General features: G+C 42.8%; 1 protein-coding gene across 1 annotated transcript; it reads left to right on the forward strand.

Moving 5' to 3' along the window:
• The first annotated feature begins 194 nt into the window (after positions 1–194).
• LOC120019250 (grainyhead-like protein 1 homolog) lies at positions 195–18,343 on the forward strand. Its single transcript, XM_038962568.1, has 15 exons — positions 195–214; positions 1,074–1,266; positions 4,782–4,855; positions 4,995–5,346; positions 5,900–5,982; positions 6,149–6,305; positions 6,906–7,017; positions 7,576–7,670; positions 8,246–8,483; positions 11,747–11,871; positions 14,876–14,904; positions 15,081–15,166; positions 16,264–16,349; positions 16,928–16,992; positions 17,239–18,343. Exons 1-15 carry the CDS (start codon positions 195–197, stop codon positions 17,351–17,353), a joined length of 1,830 nt encoding a protein of 609 aa, XP_038818496.1. The 3' UTR covers positions 17,354–18,343.
• The last annotated feature ends 1,546 nt before the right edge of the window (positions 18,344–19,889 follow it).

The following is a 19,889-nucleotide window of genomic DNA, read 5'->3' on the forward strand; positions in this document are numbered from 1 at the left end:
GTCACAAGAAGCCAATAGCGTGGTCTATCGCAGGTGAAACTTCGGCTCCAGCTCACAGATCGAGAAAAGCCAAATAAACTAGTTCTGGAGGACACGGTCGACATACGGTTACCTACCAGCATCTCGTGTTTTTTTAAATAGTGAACGGATCGGATTTACCGTTCCAACTAGAAAGTCCAGTCCGGCAGAGCGAAATGACACAGGAGCTTGGCAAGTAAGTAGGCCTACACGGTCCAGTTGTGTTGGGTGTATGAATATGAGCAGAATACGGCTGTTTACGGGTGTGCAATAACAGGTATGATAAATGTTTACCGTAATTCGGTTGATGAACTTCCATAGCCTAACTATCCAGGTAGCCTAGGTAAACTATTGTGAGTTACTGGGTCACAATTGTAATATTTAAAAAATATATTTTTTGTATTTAAGATTGTTTAATGCTGATCCTGTAAATATTTTGAAATGGGTTTCATTTAATATTTTTAGAATTTGGAAAACTTTCGAAAGAAATCTATTACATTAATGACAGTTGTGTAATACACTTGATTGTCTAAGTTCAATGCACAATGTACTCAAATACTGACACATTCGTCCCATTTCTGTACCCGACATCTTATATTTAAACCAAGCGATTACATTAATTTACTCCTATTCATAGACAGTGATTAGTCTGATTGCCATGACACAGACAACGAATTGAATACCTGTCTTGCTGGTGGAGCAGGATAATAGATCTGTCAAGAGTGCTACTGCTTGAAGGTAGCACTTACAAACCTGCTGCTCACTCTATGGGACTGCTTCTGTCCGTGTAGTATGTAACATTTAAGAGGTTATGGCTATTATTGGGCATAATTAGGGAGATTCTGAACTGAATGTTGGACTGTTTCACTGCTGAAAGAGGTGTATTCTGAACTTAATGTTGGACTGTCCCACTGTGCAGAAAGGGAGATTCTGAACTAAATGTTGACCTGTCCCACTGTGCAGAAAGCGGGGGGTTCGAAACTAAAAGTTGGACTGTCCCACTGTAGAAAGGGGCATTCTGAACTAAATGTTGGACTGTCCCACTCACTGTGCAGAAAGAGGGGTGTTCTGGTTCTCCAGAATGAGCCGTCGTACAGCGGCGGTCAGCGGCAAGCATTCACGGAGGATGACGAGGCATGGAGGGCCTTCCTGGAGAACCCCCTGACTGCCGCCTCCAAGGCCATGATGAGCATCAATGGAGATGAGGACAGTGCCAACGCTCTGGGCCTGCTCTACGACTACTACAAGGTACCTTTATATATACCTACTAAACTCAGCAAAAAAAGAAACGTCCCTTTTTCAGGACCCTGTCTTTCAAAGATAATTTGTCAAAATCCAAATAACTTCACAGATCTTCATTGTAAAGGGTTTAAACACTGTTTCCCATGCTTGTTCAATGAACCATAAACAATTAATGAACATGCACCTGTGGAACGGTCGTTAAGACACTAACAGCTTACAGATGGTAGGCAATTAAGGTCACAGTTATGAAAACTTAGGACACTAAAGAGGCCTTTCTACTGACTCAAAACATCAAAAGAAAGATGCCCAGGGTCCCTGCTCATCTGCGTGAATGTGCCTTAGGCATGCTGCAAGGAGGCATGAGGACTGCAGTTGTGGCCAGGGCAATAAATTGCAATGTCCGTACTGTGAGACGCCTAAGACAGCGCTACAGGGAGACAGGACGGACAGCTGATCATCCTCGCAGTGGCAGACCATGTGTAACAACACCTGCACAGGATCGGTACATCCGAACATCACGCCTGCGGGACAGGTACAGAATGGCAACAACAATTGCCCGAGTTACACCAGGAACGCACAATCCCTCCATCAGTGCTCAGACTGTCCGCAATAGGCTGAGAGAGGCTGGAATGAGGGCTTGTAGGCCTGTTCTAAGGCAGGTCTTCACCAGACATCACCGGCAACAACGTCGCCTATGGGCACAAACCCACCGTCGCTGGACCAGACAGGACTAGCAAAAAGTGCTCTTCACTGACAAGTCGTGGTTTTGTCTCACCAGGGGTGATGGTCGGATTCACGTTTATCGTCGAAGAAATGAGCGTTACTTGTTCAAATATTCTTTATTGAACTCACACAAGAATGGTGTGTAGGTATAAAAGACAAGTACACAATTCTTATCTAAACATAAAAGAGCAGACAGAAACAACAAGACTCAGAGTTCTGAGTACATAACAAATAATACAAAACACGACGTATAGAACAAGGACAGGTAGAAAGAAAGAGGGTAGATGTCACCCACCCCTTATCCCCCCCCCCCCCCCCCCCCTATTCCCCTCCGGACTGCTCAGGTGGTGGGGCCAGCACATGCTGCCCAAAGGTAGATTAAAATATTACAATTGAGAGTGCGTTAAAGTGTACAAATTCACAGCGCTGACTGGTCCAAGTAAGAGAGGAAAGGTTGCCAGATTTGATCAAATGTTGATCATTTATTGTTCAGAATATATCTGATTCTTTCTAAGTGTACAGTGTTTGCCAATTCGCTGAGCCATAATTTGGTAGAGGGCGCTTCCCTCCTTTTCCAAAACAACAAGATAAATTTGTTTGCCGAAATGAGACTGTAAGAGATGAGTTGTTTTTGGGGGGTTGGTTGATCCGTTTAGGGAATCAGACACTCCCAGGATTATCAGAAGCGGGTCTGGGTCTATTGAAGTCTCCAGAACTTCAGAGAGGATCCTAATAAGTCCACACCAATAACCATACAAGCTAGAGCATAGTGCAAAGCAGTGGAGTAGTGTACCCTGCGCAGCCTGACATGTATCACACATAGGGGATGTATCAGGAAATATCCTATGCAGTTTAGTTTTGGAATAGTGTAATCTGTGTAATACCTTGAATTGTATGAGACGATGTCTGGAGTTAATGGAGCAGGTGTGGATATACTCCAAGCTATCTTCCCAGTCTGCCACCGAAATGTCAGTCCCTTGTTCTTCCTCCCATTTTGCCTTAATGGCATCTGTAGAAGGTATGCTAACAGATTGAAAAGGGTCATATAGACGAGATATCAGTTTGTCTGAGGTGGGACATATTTTTATGCATCCGTCAAACATGGAAGGTTTAGCATTCCCAAATGTCGGGAGGTGTTTTCTAACATAGTCTCTAATTTGTAGGTATCTGAAAAAGTTACTTCTGGGAAGATTATAAGTTTCCCTCAGCAACTCAAAGGAGGCAAAGGTCCCTTCTATATATAAATCCCCTATGGTACTTTTCCCTAGCTCTCCTCATCGCTCAAAGGTGTTATCAAGGTTAGAGGGGGCAAAGGAGGGATTCCTGGCAACAGGGAGCATGAATGATATTGGTCTAAGCTCAAAGTGGACTTTAATTTGCTTCCAGATTCGGACTGTGCTATGTATACTAGGATTGTTACGATAAAGTGACATCTCCAGATTGACAGGCAACAAAATCACAGCGCCAATAGAGAAGGGGTGACACTCCTCTTTCTCCATACTAAGCCAGCTGGATGATGGAGGTGCGTCATCCAGCAAAAACGTAACAGCGCGGAGGTTAGCGGTCCAATAGTAAAATATAACATTTGGGAGAGACAATCCTCCTTTCATCTTGGATTTACAGAGGTGTTTTTTACCTATCCTGTGTGTTTTATAATCCCAGATGAAAGGATTGATAATTGAGTCCAGTTGTTTATGAAAGGATTTAGGTATGAATACTGGGATGTTCTGGTATAGGTAGAGCAGTTGTGGGAGGAAGACCATTTTAATGGCATTAATTCTTCCGAGCAGAGAAATTGGGAGAGTTCTCCAAAATTGTATGTTTGCCTTGAGTTTTTGCATCAGAGAGGGGAAATTCTCTTTAAATAGTGAGGAGTATTGTTTGGTAACTACAATTCCTAGGTAGGTACATTTTTCTGAAGATAACTTAACTGGAAGATGTTCAAACCAAGAGGTGTTTTGCAACTGTATGGGCATTAATTCGCTCTTGTTCCAATTTATTCTGTATCCCGAGAAGGTACCAAACAAATTAATCACATCAAGAATAGCTGGAATACTAGCTTGGGGTTCTGTTACATAGAGGAGAATGTAATCTGCGTATAGGGAAATCTTATTTAGAGTATCTTTAGTATTATAGCCGTGTATTGCTGCATGAGATCTGATCGCCTGAGCGAGAGGTTCAATAATTAGGGTGAAGAGCATAGGCGACAGCGCACAACCCTGCCTTGTCCCTCTGTAAAGGTTAAATCGGGGCGACAATGATTGGTTAGTGAGTATTCTCGCACAGGGGTTCCTATATAAAAGCTGGATCCAATTTATGAACCCATCTCCAATAGAAATGAGCGTTACACCGAGGCCTGTACTCTGGAGCGGGATCGATTTGGAGGTGGAGGGTCCGTCTTGGTCTGGGGCGGTGTGTCACAGCATTATCGGACTGAGCTTGTAGTCATTGCAGGCAATCTCAACGCTGTACGTTACAGGGAAGATTCCCTCATGTGGTACCCTTCCTGCAGACTCATCCTGACCCCCCCCCCTTTGTTCAGGGACACATTATTCAATTTCTGTTAGTCACGTCTGTGGAACTTGATCAGTTTATGTCTCAGTTGTTGAATCTTGTTATGTTCATACAAATATTTACGCATGTTAAGTTTGCTGAAAATGAATGCAATTGACAGTTAGAGGATGTTTATTTTTTTGCTGAGTTTATATTACTACTACTATATACCTACTATACTATAACGATTCTATAAGTACCTCCACCGCCATAAATGTATCATATATATTGTATTACTTTTCTAGGTGCCACGAGATAGGAGAACGACTGGACAGCCCAAAACAGAAGTGCTCCTGGGCAATACTGATCCAAACAAAATGTAATGAATATCCTTAGTTGTGATGTTGTTATCCAGTTATGGCTTGGAATACTTTATATTTACTGTAAATCGAGACCAAGTGTGTTGAAGTAAAGAAAGTTGCGTTCTGAGATGACATTTACTCTGATCATCTCCTCAGAAATGTCATGATGCCACTCCAAGACTCTGCCCTGAGGGCCGTCCCTCGCAACACTGCGGCCAAGGGCAGCAGCCAACCCAGCCGGGGGGACAAGATCCGGGCTCTCTACCCAGCCTCAGACTCCATAGTCTGCCTCTCCAGCCCTCCCTCCTACTCCATCAGCACAGGGCGGGCCCTGGCCCTGCACTCCTTCCCAGTGGGCCTCCCCCCTGGTCCCCACAGCTCCCACAGTTCTCAGTCCGACGGAATGGCCTTCAGTCACCAGCTCAACCACAGCCAGTACAGCCCCAGAGCCAAGAGCCTCACACCCGATTCCACCTACACAGAGCCCTACAAGGACAGCTCCAATGAGGTAGGTCCTCTAACTGTTACTCCAGAACCAGATTGAACCAGGGCATCATTTTACACTGAGCAGCACAATCCTCTTGTGGAGCTGTACTGCTTACACCCAGGTTTCATTTTTTTTAAAACATTTTTAATTTAACCGTTATTTAACTAGGCAAGTCAGTAAAGAACAAATTCTTACTTACAATGACGGCCTAGGAACAGTGGGTTAACTGCCTTGTTCAGGGGCAGAATGACAGATTTTTACCTCGTCAGCTCAGGGATTCAATCCACCAACCTTTCGCCCAGCCCAACGCTCTAACCACTAGGCTACCTGCCGCCCCATTGAAATGAATGAGAGCGTCGCACGCTCTGTAAAAGTAGCAGGCTTGTGAGAAACAGCCTATTAACTTGTAGTATAATATGTAATGGTCACCTATACAGATTATTATGGGTGTCACCCAAATGGCACCATATTCCCTATAGTGCACTATAAAGCCAAGTGAATAGGGCGCCATTTGGGTCCCATCCTATGTCTATGGTGCTAATGTTCCCCTGGAATGTTTTGTTGTGACCCACAGGTCTTCCCTCTCTCGGAGGAGCTCCAGCAACGTATGGCCTCCATCCCTCCCGGTGGATACCCTTACTACAGCTTGACAGCAAGGTAATATACTCAGTCAAACATGGGATAGAGACTGAGAGACACATTCCTTTTACACATTCATGTTAAAGGCAAAAATAAATGAACTGAACTTTGTGTGTTTTCAAAAATGCTTTCATAGTCACAAGACATCAGGATGTATGATGACAAAGAATATTCTCTCTCTCAGTCAACACTTTGAGTACATGCTGGAGGCTCCCCAGTCTATCCGGCCCAAGAGCGGCAGTGGCCAGATGAGTTACCTGAACAAGGGCCAGTTCTACCCCATCACCCTGAGAGAGCTAGGGGGCCCCACGGTCCTACCCCACCTCAATGGAGCATTCCGGGTATGAGCTTCTCTATTGGATCTCTTCTGTTCCTATTCTTATCGCTCTTTCTCTCCCCCCTCCCTCTCTGTGTCTTTCTCTCCCCCCTCCCTCTCTGTGTCTTTCTCTCCCCCCTCCCTCTCTGTGTCTCCCTCCCCCCTCCCTCTCTGTGTCTTTCTCTCCCCCCCCCTCTCTGTGTCTTTCCCTCCCCCTCCCTCTCTGTGTCTTTCTCTCCCCCCTCCCTCTCTGTGTCTTTCTCTCCCCCGTCCCTCTCTGTGTCTTTCTCTCCCCCCTCCCTCTCTGTGTCTTTCACTCCCCCCTCCCCCTCTGTGTCTTTCACTCCCCCCTCCCTCTCTGTGTCTTTCTCTCCCCCCTCCCTCTCTGTGTCTTTCTCTCCCCCCTCCCCCTCTGTGTCTTTCTCTCCCCCCTCCCTCTCTGTGTCTTTCTCTCCCCCCTCCCCCTCTGTGTCTTTCTCTCCCCCCTCCCTCTCTGTGTCTTTCTCTCCCCCCTCCCTCTCATCTCTCTATCTCAACCTCGTATCTATTTCTATTCTACAAGTATCTAGTGTGTCTCTAGGTTTGGGGAATGTTTTGGGAATGACTTACTGATGGAATATTTCAGAGTGTGGTGATGCTGGTGTTTGGAGAGGAAAAGTTCACAGATGACCAGCTCAAACACTGGAGATATTGGCACAGCAGACAGCACACAGCCAAGCAGCGCTGCATTGATATTGGTAAGGGGTTACACACACGCATTCACACACACACGGCAATCATACGCACACACAGCCGCATGCACGCACACACTCTCACTCACACTAGGGCTGCACAATTAAATGAATTCACATCGAAATCGCAGTATTGACGTGTTGCAATATTCATATCGCAAGAAATCCGTATCGCATGCAATGTTTTGAAATGCATCTCAGCCGTGTGCAATGTCTGTTTTTATCATTGACTATGTTTGTTTCTGCTCTTGTGGCCGCTTTCTGCACACATCGAGCCACGCCCTCTGTCACTCGAGCAGCGCAGTTCCTCTTCCTCGCTGTTAAATTCGTTATAAGTTTGCATGCTGTTGTGTTAGGTCAAATGCAGTCAATCGATTGTTCCAAACAAGAACGATGCTGCTTTACACACACACACACACACACACACACACACACACACACACACACACACACACACACACACACACACACACACACAACCAAAACAGTCACTATGTTCAAACAAACATTATTGTTTGTGTGTAAACCACCCTGTTGTGTCTCTTCCCTGTTTGTTCATCCCAGCTGACTACAAAGAGAGCTTCAATACGATTGCCAGTATTGAGGAGATTGCCTACAATGCCATCTCTTTCACATGGGACACTAAGGACGAGCCACGGGTAAAAGAGGCCAATATTTTGGTGAAGTTTCCCCTGGGTACAGATCTAGGATCAACTTGCCCTCCCCCAATCTTAACCTGAACCAATAGTGTAAAACATACAAGATCAGCGTCTAGACTCTAGAGACTCTAGTCTAGAGGCAACTTCACTCTACACCAGAATTTGGGTCAAAATGTATGTCTATGTTTTGTCCAAAAAATAAAGTAGTTACAAACAATCTCCAGCTGGGGGAGACATACACAAGTAAACCAATCATACACAACACTTTGAAACAACCCACGACTACAGTTTCTAGAGACTACAATTTTCTACCTTGGTTTTCGAACCAGCATGAACGAAATGTCATACTCAATGGAAATAAACCCATAAATGTGCATCAGAACTGTTCATTTACATGTAAAACATTCTGTCTATTACTACTCTACCCGTGTATGTTTTCATGTCATTACTGGTGCGTTTATTTAATGTTGTATGTGAGCCTCATGCCATAGACTTTTCTGTCCAAAGTAAATAGGATGAACAATAAAGTGTTTAAGAATTTGAATCCTCACGTACCTTGATCTTTGCCCCATCAGGTGTTTGTGTCAGTGAACTGTCTGAGTACAGACTTCTCCCCTCAAAAGGGAGTGCGGGGCCTTCCTCTCAACCTCCAGATTGACACCTACAGCTGTGGTGGCCATGGTGACAAGCTAGTGCACAGAGCCTACTGCCAGATCAAGGTGTTCTGTGACAAAGGTGCCGAGAGGAAGATCCGAGACGAGGAGAGGAAGCAGACTCAAAGGAAGGGAAGGGGACAGGAGACAACTGCAGCCTGTGAGTACAGTACACCTGATACAGTCAATCAGTCAGTCTTTAAGTCACACACACACATACATATATACTACCGTTCAAAAGTTTGGGGTCACTTCGAAATGTTCTTGTTTTTGAAAGAAAAGCACATTTGGTGTTAGCTAATCCAAGTTTATCATTTTAAAAGCCTAATTGATCATTAGAAAAACCTTTCGCAATTATGTTAGCACAGCTGAAAACTGTTGTTCTGATTAAAGAAGCAATAACACTGGCCTTCTTTAGACTAGTTGAGTATCTGGAGCATCAGCATTTGGTGGTTCGATTACTGGCTCAAAATGGCCAGAAACAAAGAACTTTCTTCTGAAACTCGTCAGTCTATTCTTGTTCTGAGAAATGAAGGCTATTCAGTGCGAGAAATTGCCAAGAAACTGAAGATCTCGTACAACGTTGTGTACCACTCCCTTCACAGAACAGCGCAAACTGGCTCTAACCAGAATAGAAAGAGGAGTGGGAGGCCCCGGTGCACAACTGAGCAAGAGGACAAGTACATTAGAGTGTCTAGTTTGAGAAACAGACGCCTCACAAGTCCTCAACTGGCAGCTTCATTAAATAGTACCCATAAAACACCAGTCTCAACGTCAACAGTGAAGAGGTGACTCCGGGATGCTGGCCTTCTATGCAGAGTTACAAAGAAAAAGCCATATCTCAGACTGGCCAATAAAAAGAAAATATTAAGATGGGCAAAAGGACACTGGACAGAGGAACTCTGCCCAGAAGGCCCTCTGCCCAGAAGGCCAGCATCCCCGAGTCGCCTCTTCACTGTTGACGTTGAGACTGGTGTTTTCCGGGTACTATTTAATGAAGCTGCCAGTTGAGGACTTGTTCTGTGAAGGGAATAGTTTCCATGACCAAGCAGCCACACACAAGCCTAAGATCACCATGCGCAATGCCAAGCATCGGCTGGAGTGGTGTAAAGCTCGCCACATTTGGACTCTGGTGCAGTGGAAACACGTTCTCTGGAGTGATGAATCACACTTCACCATTTGGCAGTTCGATGGATGACTTCTGCATTTCCTGCACTCATTTGAGATCATTTCCACACTGCCACGTAGGGCTGCACAATATGGGCAAACAATCTAGGCCTTATTTTTAACCAAATGTTGCAATTGCGATTTGACTTGTGATTTAGAGTAAAACACTTGGGTGAAATGTTGTAATCATGGAAATGTAATTATTATTCAAATTCTAAAGTTAGAATATTTGAGTAAGGACTTTAAATACAGTTTTACATGATGACAAATGAAAATGCCAGGGAGGATTTATTGTGACAGGGTAGGAACTAAAGTGTTGACCAGTGTTTCCTAGGGGACCCTATAATCTTTGGCTTCATTTAATGTTTTCTCTTAGCTACTTCATGTAGTTAACATTCTTGCGTTGTGTATTCCTCTTTGATGTAGAAGATACTGTTGCACAAAAAACATGCAGATGTAGGTCTACACCATCACTGGTATATCAGGCTGTATAGCTAGTTACGTTTGCTCGGACGCAGTACATTTATGAGCTAGCTTGCGATTAGCATTAGCGGCTAACAAGCTAGTGGATTTATATTAAGAAAATTGAAAACACCATCATTGCCATCAATATTGTTTAATTTGCTGCATTGACCATAAATGTATCTTGAGTGACAGGGGGCGGGGCTAGGTCTGTGTGGAAAGTGGCATGGAGTGAGAGAGTGGAGATAGATGACTCAAGTAGCAAATAAACTATATATATGGACATTACACCCAGCGTATCACATTTAACAAACATTCAAATGCCGTTATAGAAGGTAAAGTAAAAACCAAACCGGTCCATGCATCAATACCGGTATATCACCCAGCTCTACCTGCTCGGATGCATAGTGCCAAATGTAAAGTTTGGTGGAGGAGGTATAATGGTCTGGGACTGTTTTTCATGGTTCGGGCTAGACCCCTTAGTTCCAGTGAAGGGAATCTTAACGCTACAGCATATAATGACATTCTAGACGATTCTGAGCTTCCAACATAGTTTGGGGAAAGCCCTTTCCTGTTTCAGCATGACAATGCCCAGTGCACAAAGCAAGGTCCATACAGAAATGGTTTGTCAAGATCAGTGTGGAAGAACTTGACTGGCCTGCACAGCGCCCTGACCTCAACCCCATCGAGCACCTTTGGGATGAATTGGAATGCCGACTGCGAGTTAGGTGTAATCGCCCGACATCAGTGCCCGACCTCACTAATGCTCTTGTTGATGAATGGAAGCAAGTCCCTGCAGCAATGTTCCAACATCTAGTGGAATGGCTTCCTAGAAGGGTAGAGGCTGTTATAGCAGCAAAGAAGGGACTAACTCCATATTAATGCCCATGATATATATGGGATTATGGAAAGTGGATTAAATTGTTTCTTTGTCATCTTTCTAAATAGTTATCTAGCTGTGGCCATCTGGCTAGTATCATCAAGGGCTTTCTACAAAATAGCAACATTAGCTCAGCTAGCTAGCATTGGCATCTACACCATAAACTAAGCAACACACGCGGACATGCATTGCCAAACAAGGCTACTGCCACCTTTTGGTTTGGAGTATTTTAACAAGGCTTTGTGGCGGATTACTTAAACGTCTTTTCTGTGTGAACACAAAAGAGATTGACTGCCTACACTGTTCAGAGGTGCAATTACTCTCGGCTGGAGAACGGTAGACAATCTTATGTGTGTCCCTGCTCTTAGTTCCGGTGCTTTGGACAAATCACAATTTCGTAGGTGTTAGCTTCTTTTGAATTTTGGAAGGGTTGCCCGTAACTTGCAAAGAGAGAGGGTGGAGGAGCTCTTCAGTCCGTTTCCGATCCTGATTCTATCTCTTCTCAACACATATGAATCCAGAACTTAATCGAACATCTGACAAATTACGCGAGTCTTTAGTTCTGGGTTAACCGAGATGAATATACAGTGCTTAGAACGAATACATTTTTCTTTGTGTGATTCACAAAATCCTGTCCTCAACTAACCCCTAAAAAGCAAGCCAGGGAAACAGCATGTCAAGGGTGACGAAACGAAGTCTCTAGAGTTGACATACAATAGTAGACCTGCCTCAATAAAATGAAAACACCTTGAAGAAAAGGAAAAGCACATGTTCTTTGCAATAGTCCCATTGGTCTCTTCTCACAACCGATGGTGGAGCGCTCAGACGGAGGGCCCCTATTTTGGTGAGCGAGACTACTGTCCCATCCTGCTCCCATGTTAACCGCTCTACCTCCCCCTGCTGTCCTATCGCAGGTGTGGAAGACCCTCTGAAGCTGAAGCATGTGGACATAACATCGTTCAAAGCCATGAGTGATATGGACTCCCAGCCGGTCCTCTTCATCCCTGAGGTTTACTTCCCCAGCACCCAGCGCCACCATGTAAGTCCTACAATACATGTAAAGTTAAAATATTAAATATTAAAGCATTAAAGCGCTCTCTTAAAGCCTCCATTGTCCAGAAATTGTATCTAAATCCAAATTGGTTTCCTAGAAAGGTACTAAGAGAGGCCCATCCTATGTTTAAGAGTGAGCTTTTTGCATCTTAAAACCTTACAGTGGATCCCTGTTTAAAGTATCCTCCTTTTTAAATGAAGTCATACAGAGTTGGCTACAATTTCAATTTCATCCTCCAGAAAAGGCAGATCTAATATTACAGCAAATAATATGGCTAAACTCCAATATACTGATAGAGATGAAAAACACATTTGGGCGGGGAGGGGATTTACTAAAAGGACATAATATTTATGAAGGACATTGTAAGTGTAACCGATGTGAAATGGCTAGCTAGTTAGCGGTGGTGCGGCTAATAGCGTTTCAATCGGTGACGTCACTCGCTCTGAGACCTGAAGTAGTAGCCACTTTTGTGGCGCGATGGGTAACGATGCTTCGTGGGTGACTGTCGTCTGTGTGCAGAGGGTCCCTGGTTCGAGCCCGGGTAGGGGCGAGGATAGGGACGGAAGCAATACTGTTACATAAACAAAAATGGTAAAATGATGTCACACAAGCAACTAATAACAGTGTACCGAGGAGTATGCTCAATACGGAATTATAACCAACTCATCACGACTCTATCACAAAATTGGAAGAGACAATTACTTAAACAAGAAAGTAAAGAGTTAGTCTGTCTGCCTCCCATTAAAAATAATAAATGGCTTAAAATGATTAGTATAAATCAACAAAAAAAATCGGTTCCACTTAAAATCAAAAGGTTTGACAGCGATACTGTATACATTTCATGTCAGTTAGGAACAGGTTTTTGATGTCCCAATACCTTGGCATAGGGTCTGACATATAAAACAACAATTGACACATCAATCCGCTCGTTTCAACGATTATATAAAATACTTGCTACAAAAAGAATGCTCAATATATGGGGCATTTGAACAGTCAGCCTTGTACAGACTCTACCACAAGGAAACGTCTTTTCTTGTACTGTCCATTGGTGGCTCGCTTTTGGAGTCAGGTCCAGGAATGGTTGTTATGTCATAATATCAGGGTTCAGGTGGACCTGCAAACTGTAATGTTAGGGGATCTGAAAAACCAGAATCAGTCAATGGGAAATATCAAAGTATTTATTTTTAGGGCAATATACTAAGTAGAAATGTTATAAATAAGGAGGTTCAGGACCCTCGTTAGACATCATAGTAAAATGGAGGGATGTATTACTAAAGGAAATAGCTAAATGGCGTTATACTAGGAAAGGTGGATTGATCTGTGGACATCGGAGGGTCGGTGTGGGTGAAAAATCCAGCAATTGAAGAAAGAGGAGATATTTATAATTATTTAACGACGGGTACCGTTATATGTGAGCGAAATAACTGTAAGTAGCAGTAGAAGTATGGTTGTCTGTTAGTTTACTCCAAGTAGGGTAGGGATGGTAGGGTGGGGGGATAAGTAAAGGGGATTCGAAATCATGCAAACAATTAAATGAATAGAATCTATCTGAAGCTGATCTACCCCACCCCCAAGAAAATCATCTTACATTACCCATGTTTAGGGTTTCAAAATTCTAGTAACTTTCCCAAAGTTCCTGGACTTTTTAGAAATACCGGTTGGAGGATTAGTGGAATCGAGGCAATAAGCAGGGAGGGAATCGTCCAACTGGGATTTCTGAAAAAACCTGGGAACTTTGGGAAAGAAACTGGAATGCAACCCTACCCATGTTACACTGCAGCATATCGTCAAACTTACCACAGTCTCTAGGGACGTTTTGTTTTTAGCCTTTGCTAGGCCTGAGCAACATTTTCCTGGATAATTTGTAATACAAATGAGTTATAAAAAAAGATACACCTGGTTGCGTACAATACTGCTGGTTCATTTAAATACAATAGTCAGCTGAAATAGAGGAGTAAAGCTCATATAGCAAGACTTACTTACATTTGTGTGAGATCACATGTAAATACATGACAGGGGAAATGTCATCTTTTCAGAAAATGTGTGTTGTGCAACATAAAGAACACAAAAGGACGAGCACAGCTAAGAGACGGCAGCCCTAGAGGGGTGGAGAGTTTCAGTGTAGTTGGCTTGAGACAATAGCAGCTGAACAAATAGCCCAGGTAAAGAACATTCTGGAGATGTGACATCACATGATGTCCTTGTAGGGGCTCGGGTTTCCCCCTCAAGGTGGTTGTCCCTGTAAACAACTAGAGGACTAACGATCCAAAACATGAACAGGGACTATGCTCTGGGTCATTTGCATGTTATATTTATTAGCAGTGGTGTAAAGTACTTAAGTAAAAATACTTTAAAGTACTAATTAAGTCGTTTTTTGGGGTATCTATACTTTACTTAAACTTTACGTTTATATTCTTGACTACTTTTACTTCACTACATTCCTAAAGAAAATAATGTACTTTTTTTTCCCCGGACACCCAAAAGTACTCATTACTTTTTGAATGCGTAGCAGGAAAGGAAAATGGTGCAATTCAAACACTTATCAAAAGAACATCCCTGGTCATCCCTACTGCCTCTGATCTGGAGGACACGCTAAACATAATGCTTTGTTAGTAAAGTATGTCTAAGTGTTGGAGTGTGCCATTGGCTATCCAAAAATAAGTAAAACAAGAAAATGGTGCTGTTTGGTTTGCTTAATATAAAGGATTGTAAATTATTTATACTTTTACTGTTGATACTTAAGTATATTTTAGCAATTACATTTACTTTTGATACTTGAGTACATTTAAAACCAAATACTTTTAGACTTACTCAAGTAGTATTTTACTTGAGTCATTTTCTATAAAGGTATTTTTACTTTTACTCAAGTATGACAGTTGGGTGCTTTTTCTACTTACTTTTCCACTGCTTTGTAGCAGTGGTTATTTGCATAGATATCAGTATAGATACGGATATCGGGTATCTAATCTTGCTCTTTATCCTTTGTCAGGCATGCCTATCAGATGACGGTGAGGATGGGTGAGTACAGTTCTTCTTTTAGACAAGACTTGTAATATCAGGTAACATGTATAGATGCTATAAATGTAAAAAATACAATAATTGGAAATGCTGCATACCCATAATAAGTGATTAACTGCATTTTCCGTACTCATCCATACTCATGAGTCATACATGTATTGTTTGTTTTTCTGCAGCTTGGGGCAGAAGAGACTGCTCCACTATGATGAGGAATTTGACTCTGCCACTCACAAGAGAGCCAGGAGGGAGGAGCCAGAAAAGGGTACATCAAATAGTAGAGACATATGCAGACAGACAGACAGAGTGAAAAGGAGACCGTTTAGAGACAGTAAAGAGAAGGCATAAACCGGAGAGAGAGAGAGAATTATAGAACGCAGGAGCAAAATAGAGAGGATGAGTGAGCGAAAGAGAATTAAAAATAGAGTGAGAGAGAGAGAGAAATGCTTTCTGGCTGGCCTGGCTGCACTGTAGTTGTGTTTGTTGCTCTGGCTGCTGTTCAGGCTGCTCCCACCTAGTTCAGCTTACTGAATTCATGTAAACACAGGCCACGTGGCTTCCAAAGCCCCCCCCCCCATCCTCTCTCTCTGGATGCACAAAACACAACACACACAAACACACTCAACTGGTTTTCCAAGTGGAACGTGCTCATTTTCCTGAAATGAAGTCCAAAGGGGATTGCTTTTTACCCACTCACGTGTGTGGCGGGGGAAAGGTTCTGAGAATGATTAGGGGCTGTTTACTGTTTGGTGTGGTCTCTGTCAGACTAGTCTATTGCTGACCAGGCTCATAGCCAATTCCCAAGACGCCAGCAAGAAAGAAGCAAAGTGCAATTATGGTCCAGCCTGCTCTCAGTGTAACAAAGGGGTGTCCAAAATGGCCCCCTATCCTGGGCTATGGTCAAAAGTAGTGCACTATATAGGGAATAGGGTGCCAATTCGGAGACAGTCCAAGTAAACATAGTTTCACTGTCTTTATGGGGGGGTGAGAGTGGCAGTTTTTCCAGCATGAATACACACCACAACCATGGAAATGTCACCCAACAGGATATTAGGGCAATGCTGTAGTAGTTGCTAAGATCTTACCTCAGTGACTTGACTGGGAGAGAAACCCACACAGTATTTTAATGTTTGAAACTGTCTCACACCCCATGTCGAAAAACATACTTTGTGTGTATTCCTACCTCCATTTGCTTATGGCAACTCTCCCTCACACTGGGGGTTGGTGTGGTGTGGTAGTATCTGACTGGGTTGGTGTGGAATTTGAATGTACTTCTCCCTCACACTGTGGGGGTTGGTGTGGTAGGCAATCTTTTAGTGTGGTATCTGACTTTTGGTTTCGTCTCTCTCTGTGTTCCTCTAGTGCTGCTCTACGTCCGTAAGGAGACAGAGGAGGTGTTTGATGCTCTAATGCTGAGGACGCCCACTCTGGCAGGACTACTGGAGGCTGTGAGCAGATGTTGTTGGGTTCCATAGAACCTTTGTTTTTGCAGAAGTATTTTTAGAACGGCTCGATTTTTGTAGATGAGTCTATTTAGCTCAGAACGTCTTCTTTGACATTACTGTATTTATACCAGGGATATCATTTCTCAACCGGCAAAGTTCAAAAATAGCTGGAGTCGGACTTTGTCTGATAAGTGTTGTATGTTTTGAGTGTGTGCCATATAGGTGACCTTGATTTTTTTCCCCATGGGTTTAAATACATAGTAAGCAGACATAGCTGTTTGTGTGAAGTGTGCCACCCTGGATGCGTCCTAAATGACACCCTATTCCCTTTATAGTGAACTACTTTTGACCCGGGTCCATAGGGTTCTGGTCAAAAGTAGTGCACTGTATAGTATTTAAGGTGCTATTTTGGATGTAAACCACAGTGTCAGTCAGATAGGTTTGTTTCCTGTTTGTGTCTGTCAGGAAGCAGTCACTCATCAGAGAAGGCACACAGGCGTTCAGTGGAATGTATTGTATTGTCTGACTGTTCGCGCCCAGTTCTCATAGGGGGTTTCCCATGTTTTTCATCACATCTCTAGGTATCTGATAAATATGAGCTGCCGCTTGGAAAAATGGGGAAAGTCTACAAGAGGTGCAAAAAAGGGTAAGACCGGTGTCACCGCTCATGATCTAGGTCAATGGAAATGGTGTGTGTGTCCCAAATGGCACCCTATTCCCTATATAGTGCACTACTTTTGACCAGGGCCATAAGGCTCTGGTCAGAAGTAGTGCACTACCTAGGGAATATGGTGCCATTTGGGAGGCGCAGAAAGTACATAATCTAGAACATGTTTATAGAGTAAACTCCACTTTGAAAATAAGTAAATCACTTCTACTCTCTTGTCTGTAGGATCCTAGTTCATATGGACGACAACATCATCAAGCATTACTCCAACGAGGATGCCTTCCACATTCGCATGGAGGAGGTCGGGGGAAAGGTCCTGCTGACACTGACCGAGATCTGAGCCTGGACAGGGGGGTATACATTAGGGCCAGCAACGTTTCAAAACGTTTCGCAATGGAAAACGAAAATAACAATTTCTTATTGGACCAGTACAAGTTATTGGACCTCTCTGTTCTATAATTTCTGTTTGGTGTCTCCAAGGTGAGGACCTTGGAGGAGGGACACATGTTGAGCTCCAAGGGCGTGAGTAGGGACCCAGAACAGTAAGATTAGTCACCTGTTTACACAACTGTAACATACTTCTACAAGTAAAACAAGATATTTTCATGAGTTCTGCCTTTCTGCTGCACGGCCATTTTCTGGTTACGCAACATTGCTACCTCGTTCGCTGGCAAGATTCTTGTTGCATTTTCACTTCAAATATGAGTGATTGATTCACTGTATCCATGTTAAAAGTTGAAATTATTTTTGAGGAACATTTGGAAACAACATTGTGTAACGGCCAATTATATTTTCCTTGCTTAAATGTAGACCTTTTGTACTACTACTTTACAGTATATGTCGCTGTGAATGAATTATTTTCCAGCCGAGATGGCAGAGTGTTGTTTAGAATGTCAGTGTTCATATAAGTTCATATTATGTATTATTTTCAAAGATATGCAGTGGTCAGTTTTAAGAAATGGACTTGTAAAACATGATGCGGTGACCGGTTAGGGCTATTTCTGTCTGAGTATGTACTTTTATAATTATTTTTCAGAATTCTTGGAGGTGATATGTTTATTTTTATTTTTTATGTTTACATCATGAAAAAGTAATATATGAATTCAATAATATATGTATTTATATTCACATGTTGTGCCAAGTGTGGTGTGTGTATCTGAATCTAGATATATAGGTGTTAGCTCCATATGTGATGACACAATGTGAATATTTCTTGGCAACAGGAAATGGGGGTGGGGGTCAGGAAGTGTGCGTTAGTCTTTCAAAACCTTGTCTGTCATGCAAGAACTGATTTGAAATCAGTCCTGTTAGCAGATGCTTACCTACAGTGGTTATTAAATTTGTTAAAGTCACTTCAGACTAAGTATTTCTTTGCACATTGTGTTTTTGTAAGGGAACTTAACTCAACTGCATCAACGAGGCATGAAGCGGAGATGTGTGCAGATTTGGGGATTAGGCTCTGGTCAAAAGTAGTGCACTATATAGGGAATAGGGCTCTGGTCAAAAGTAGTGCACTATATAGGGAATATGGTACCGTTTGGGATGCAAGTTGAGTTTTATATAAATAGAACCACATCAGACAGTGCGTTTTATTGCCCTTTAAATTGAGTTAGAAAAAGAATACAGAGTCTGAGAACCATCTTTCTCACAGCTCTTTTAGTCCTATCCTGAACATCACGCAGTCAGGCTGTCCCATGCTACTTGTTTCAAAAACACCTAGGCCCGTACACATTAAGTTGTACACTTTTGGCACAATGGTTGTGATACAACAGAGAGATATTCGAGAACAAAAATCATTACAAAAGTGCTGTAGATACACATCGGAATGGTTGTGACGAAGACGCAGACGAAGTCTATTGCAACCATACTTAACAGGCGGATCTCGACCCGGAACCGTGTCAATATGGACCACGGGTCCCGACTTTATTTTTGTTATATTATTTATTTTGGGGAAATCAGTCTTGCTTTTAACTTACGGATGTTGAGAGATGTAATAGTAGTAGGCACACGGTGCCTTGAAAATTGGTAGTGAATGGGCAGTTTTCCTCTTATGTCATGACCTCAGAGAGCTTTTACTAACTTGTCAGCAGAGATGGGCAGTATTTCAATTACTTCTGAGTATTCTGACATTTGTATTACACTGGGTTGAACTACAGTCCAATGTATTTTGTGACAAGATACTTCTGAGAGTTGTAATTTGTATTTTCAATACCATTTTTTTTTAGTGTTTCAATTTTGTGGACCCCTCTCACCCTGCATTGGTATCAGAAGTCTGATGGCACTATGGTGTGATTAGAGCATCTTATAAATGAATGAAATATAATTGTACATGTAAAAATGGACAATTGCAATTCAATGGGGCACCTTAAATGACATTTTGGGGAAAAAAGCCTTCATTCTTTGAATCAGATGGCTCATTCATCACAAAGCCCAATGATATTGCAAACTACTTTAATGACTTTTTCATTGGCAAGATAAGCAAACTTAGGGATGACATGCTAGCAACAAAAGCTGACAACACATCCAAGTATATCGGACCAAATTATGAAAGACAAGAATTGTACTTTTGAATTCCGTAAAGTCAGTGTGGAAGAGGTGAAAAAATTATTGTTGTCTATCAACAATGACAAGCCAGCGGAGTCTGACAATCTGGATGGAAAATTACTGAGGATAATAGCAGACGATATTGCCACTCCTATTTGCCACATCTTTAATTTAAGCCTACTAGAGAGCGTTTGCCCTCAGGTCTGGAGGGAAGTTAAAGTCATTCCGCTACCCAAGATAGTAAAGCCCCCTTTACTGGCTCAAATAGCCAACCAATCAGCCTGTTACCAACCCTTAGTAAACTTCTGGAAAAAATGGTGTTTGACCAGATA

The sequence above is a fragment of the Salvelinus namaycush genome, chromosome 24 (assembly GCF_016432855.1).
Source record: "Salvelinus namaycush isolate Seneca chromosome 24, SaNama_1.0, whole genome shotgun sequence".
In the NCBI taxonomy this organism is placed as follows: domain Eukaryota; kingdom Metazoa; phylum Chordata; class Actinopteri; order Salmoniformes; family Salmonidae; genus Salvelinus; species Salvelinus namaycush.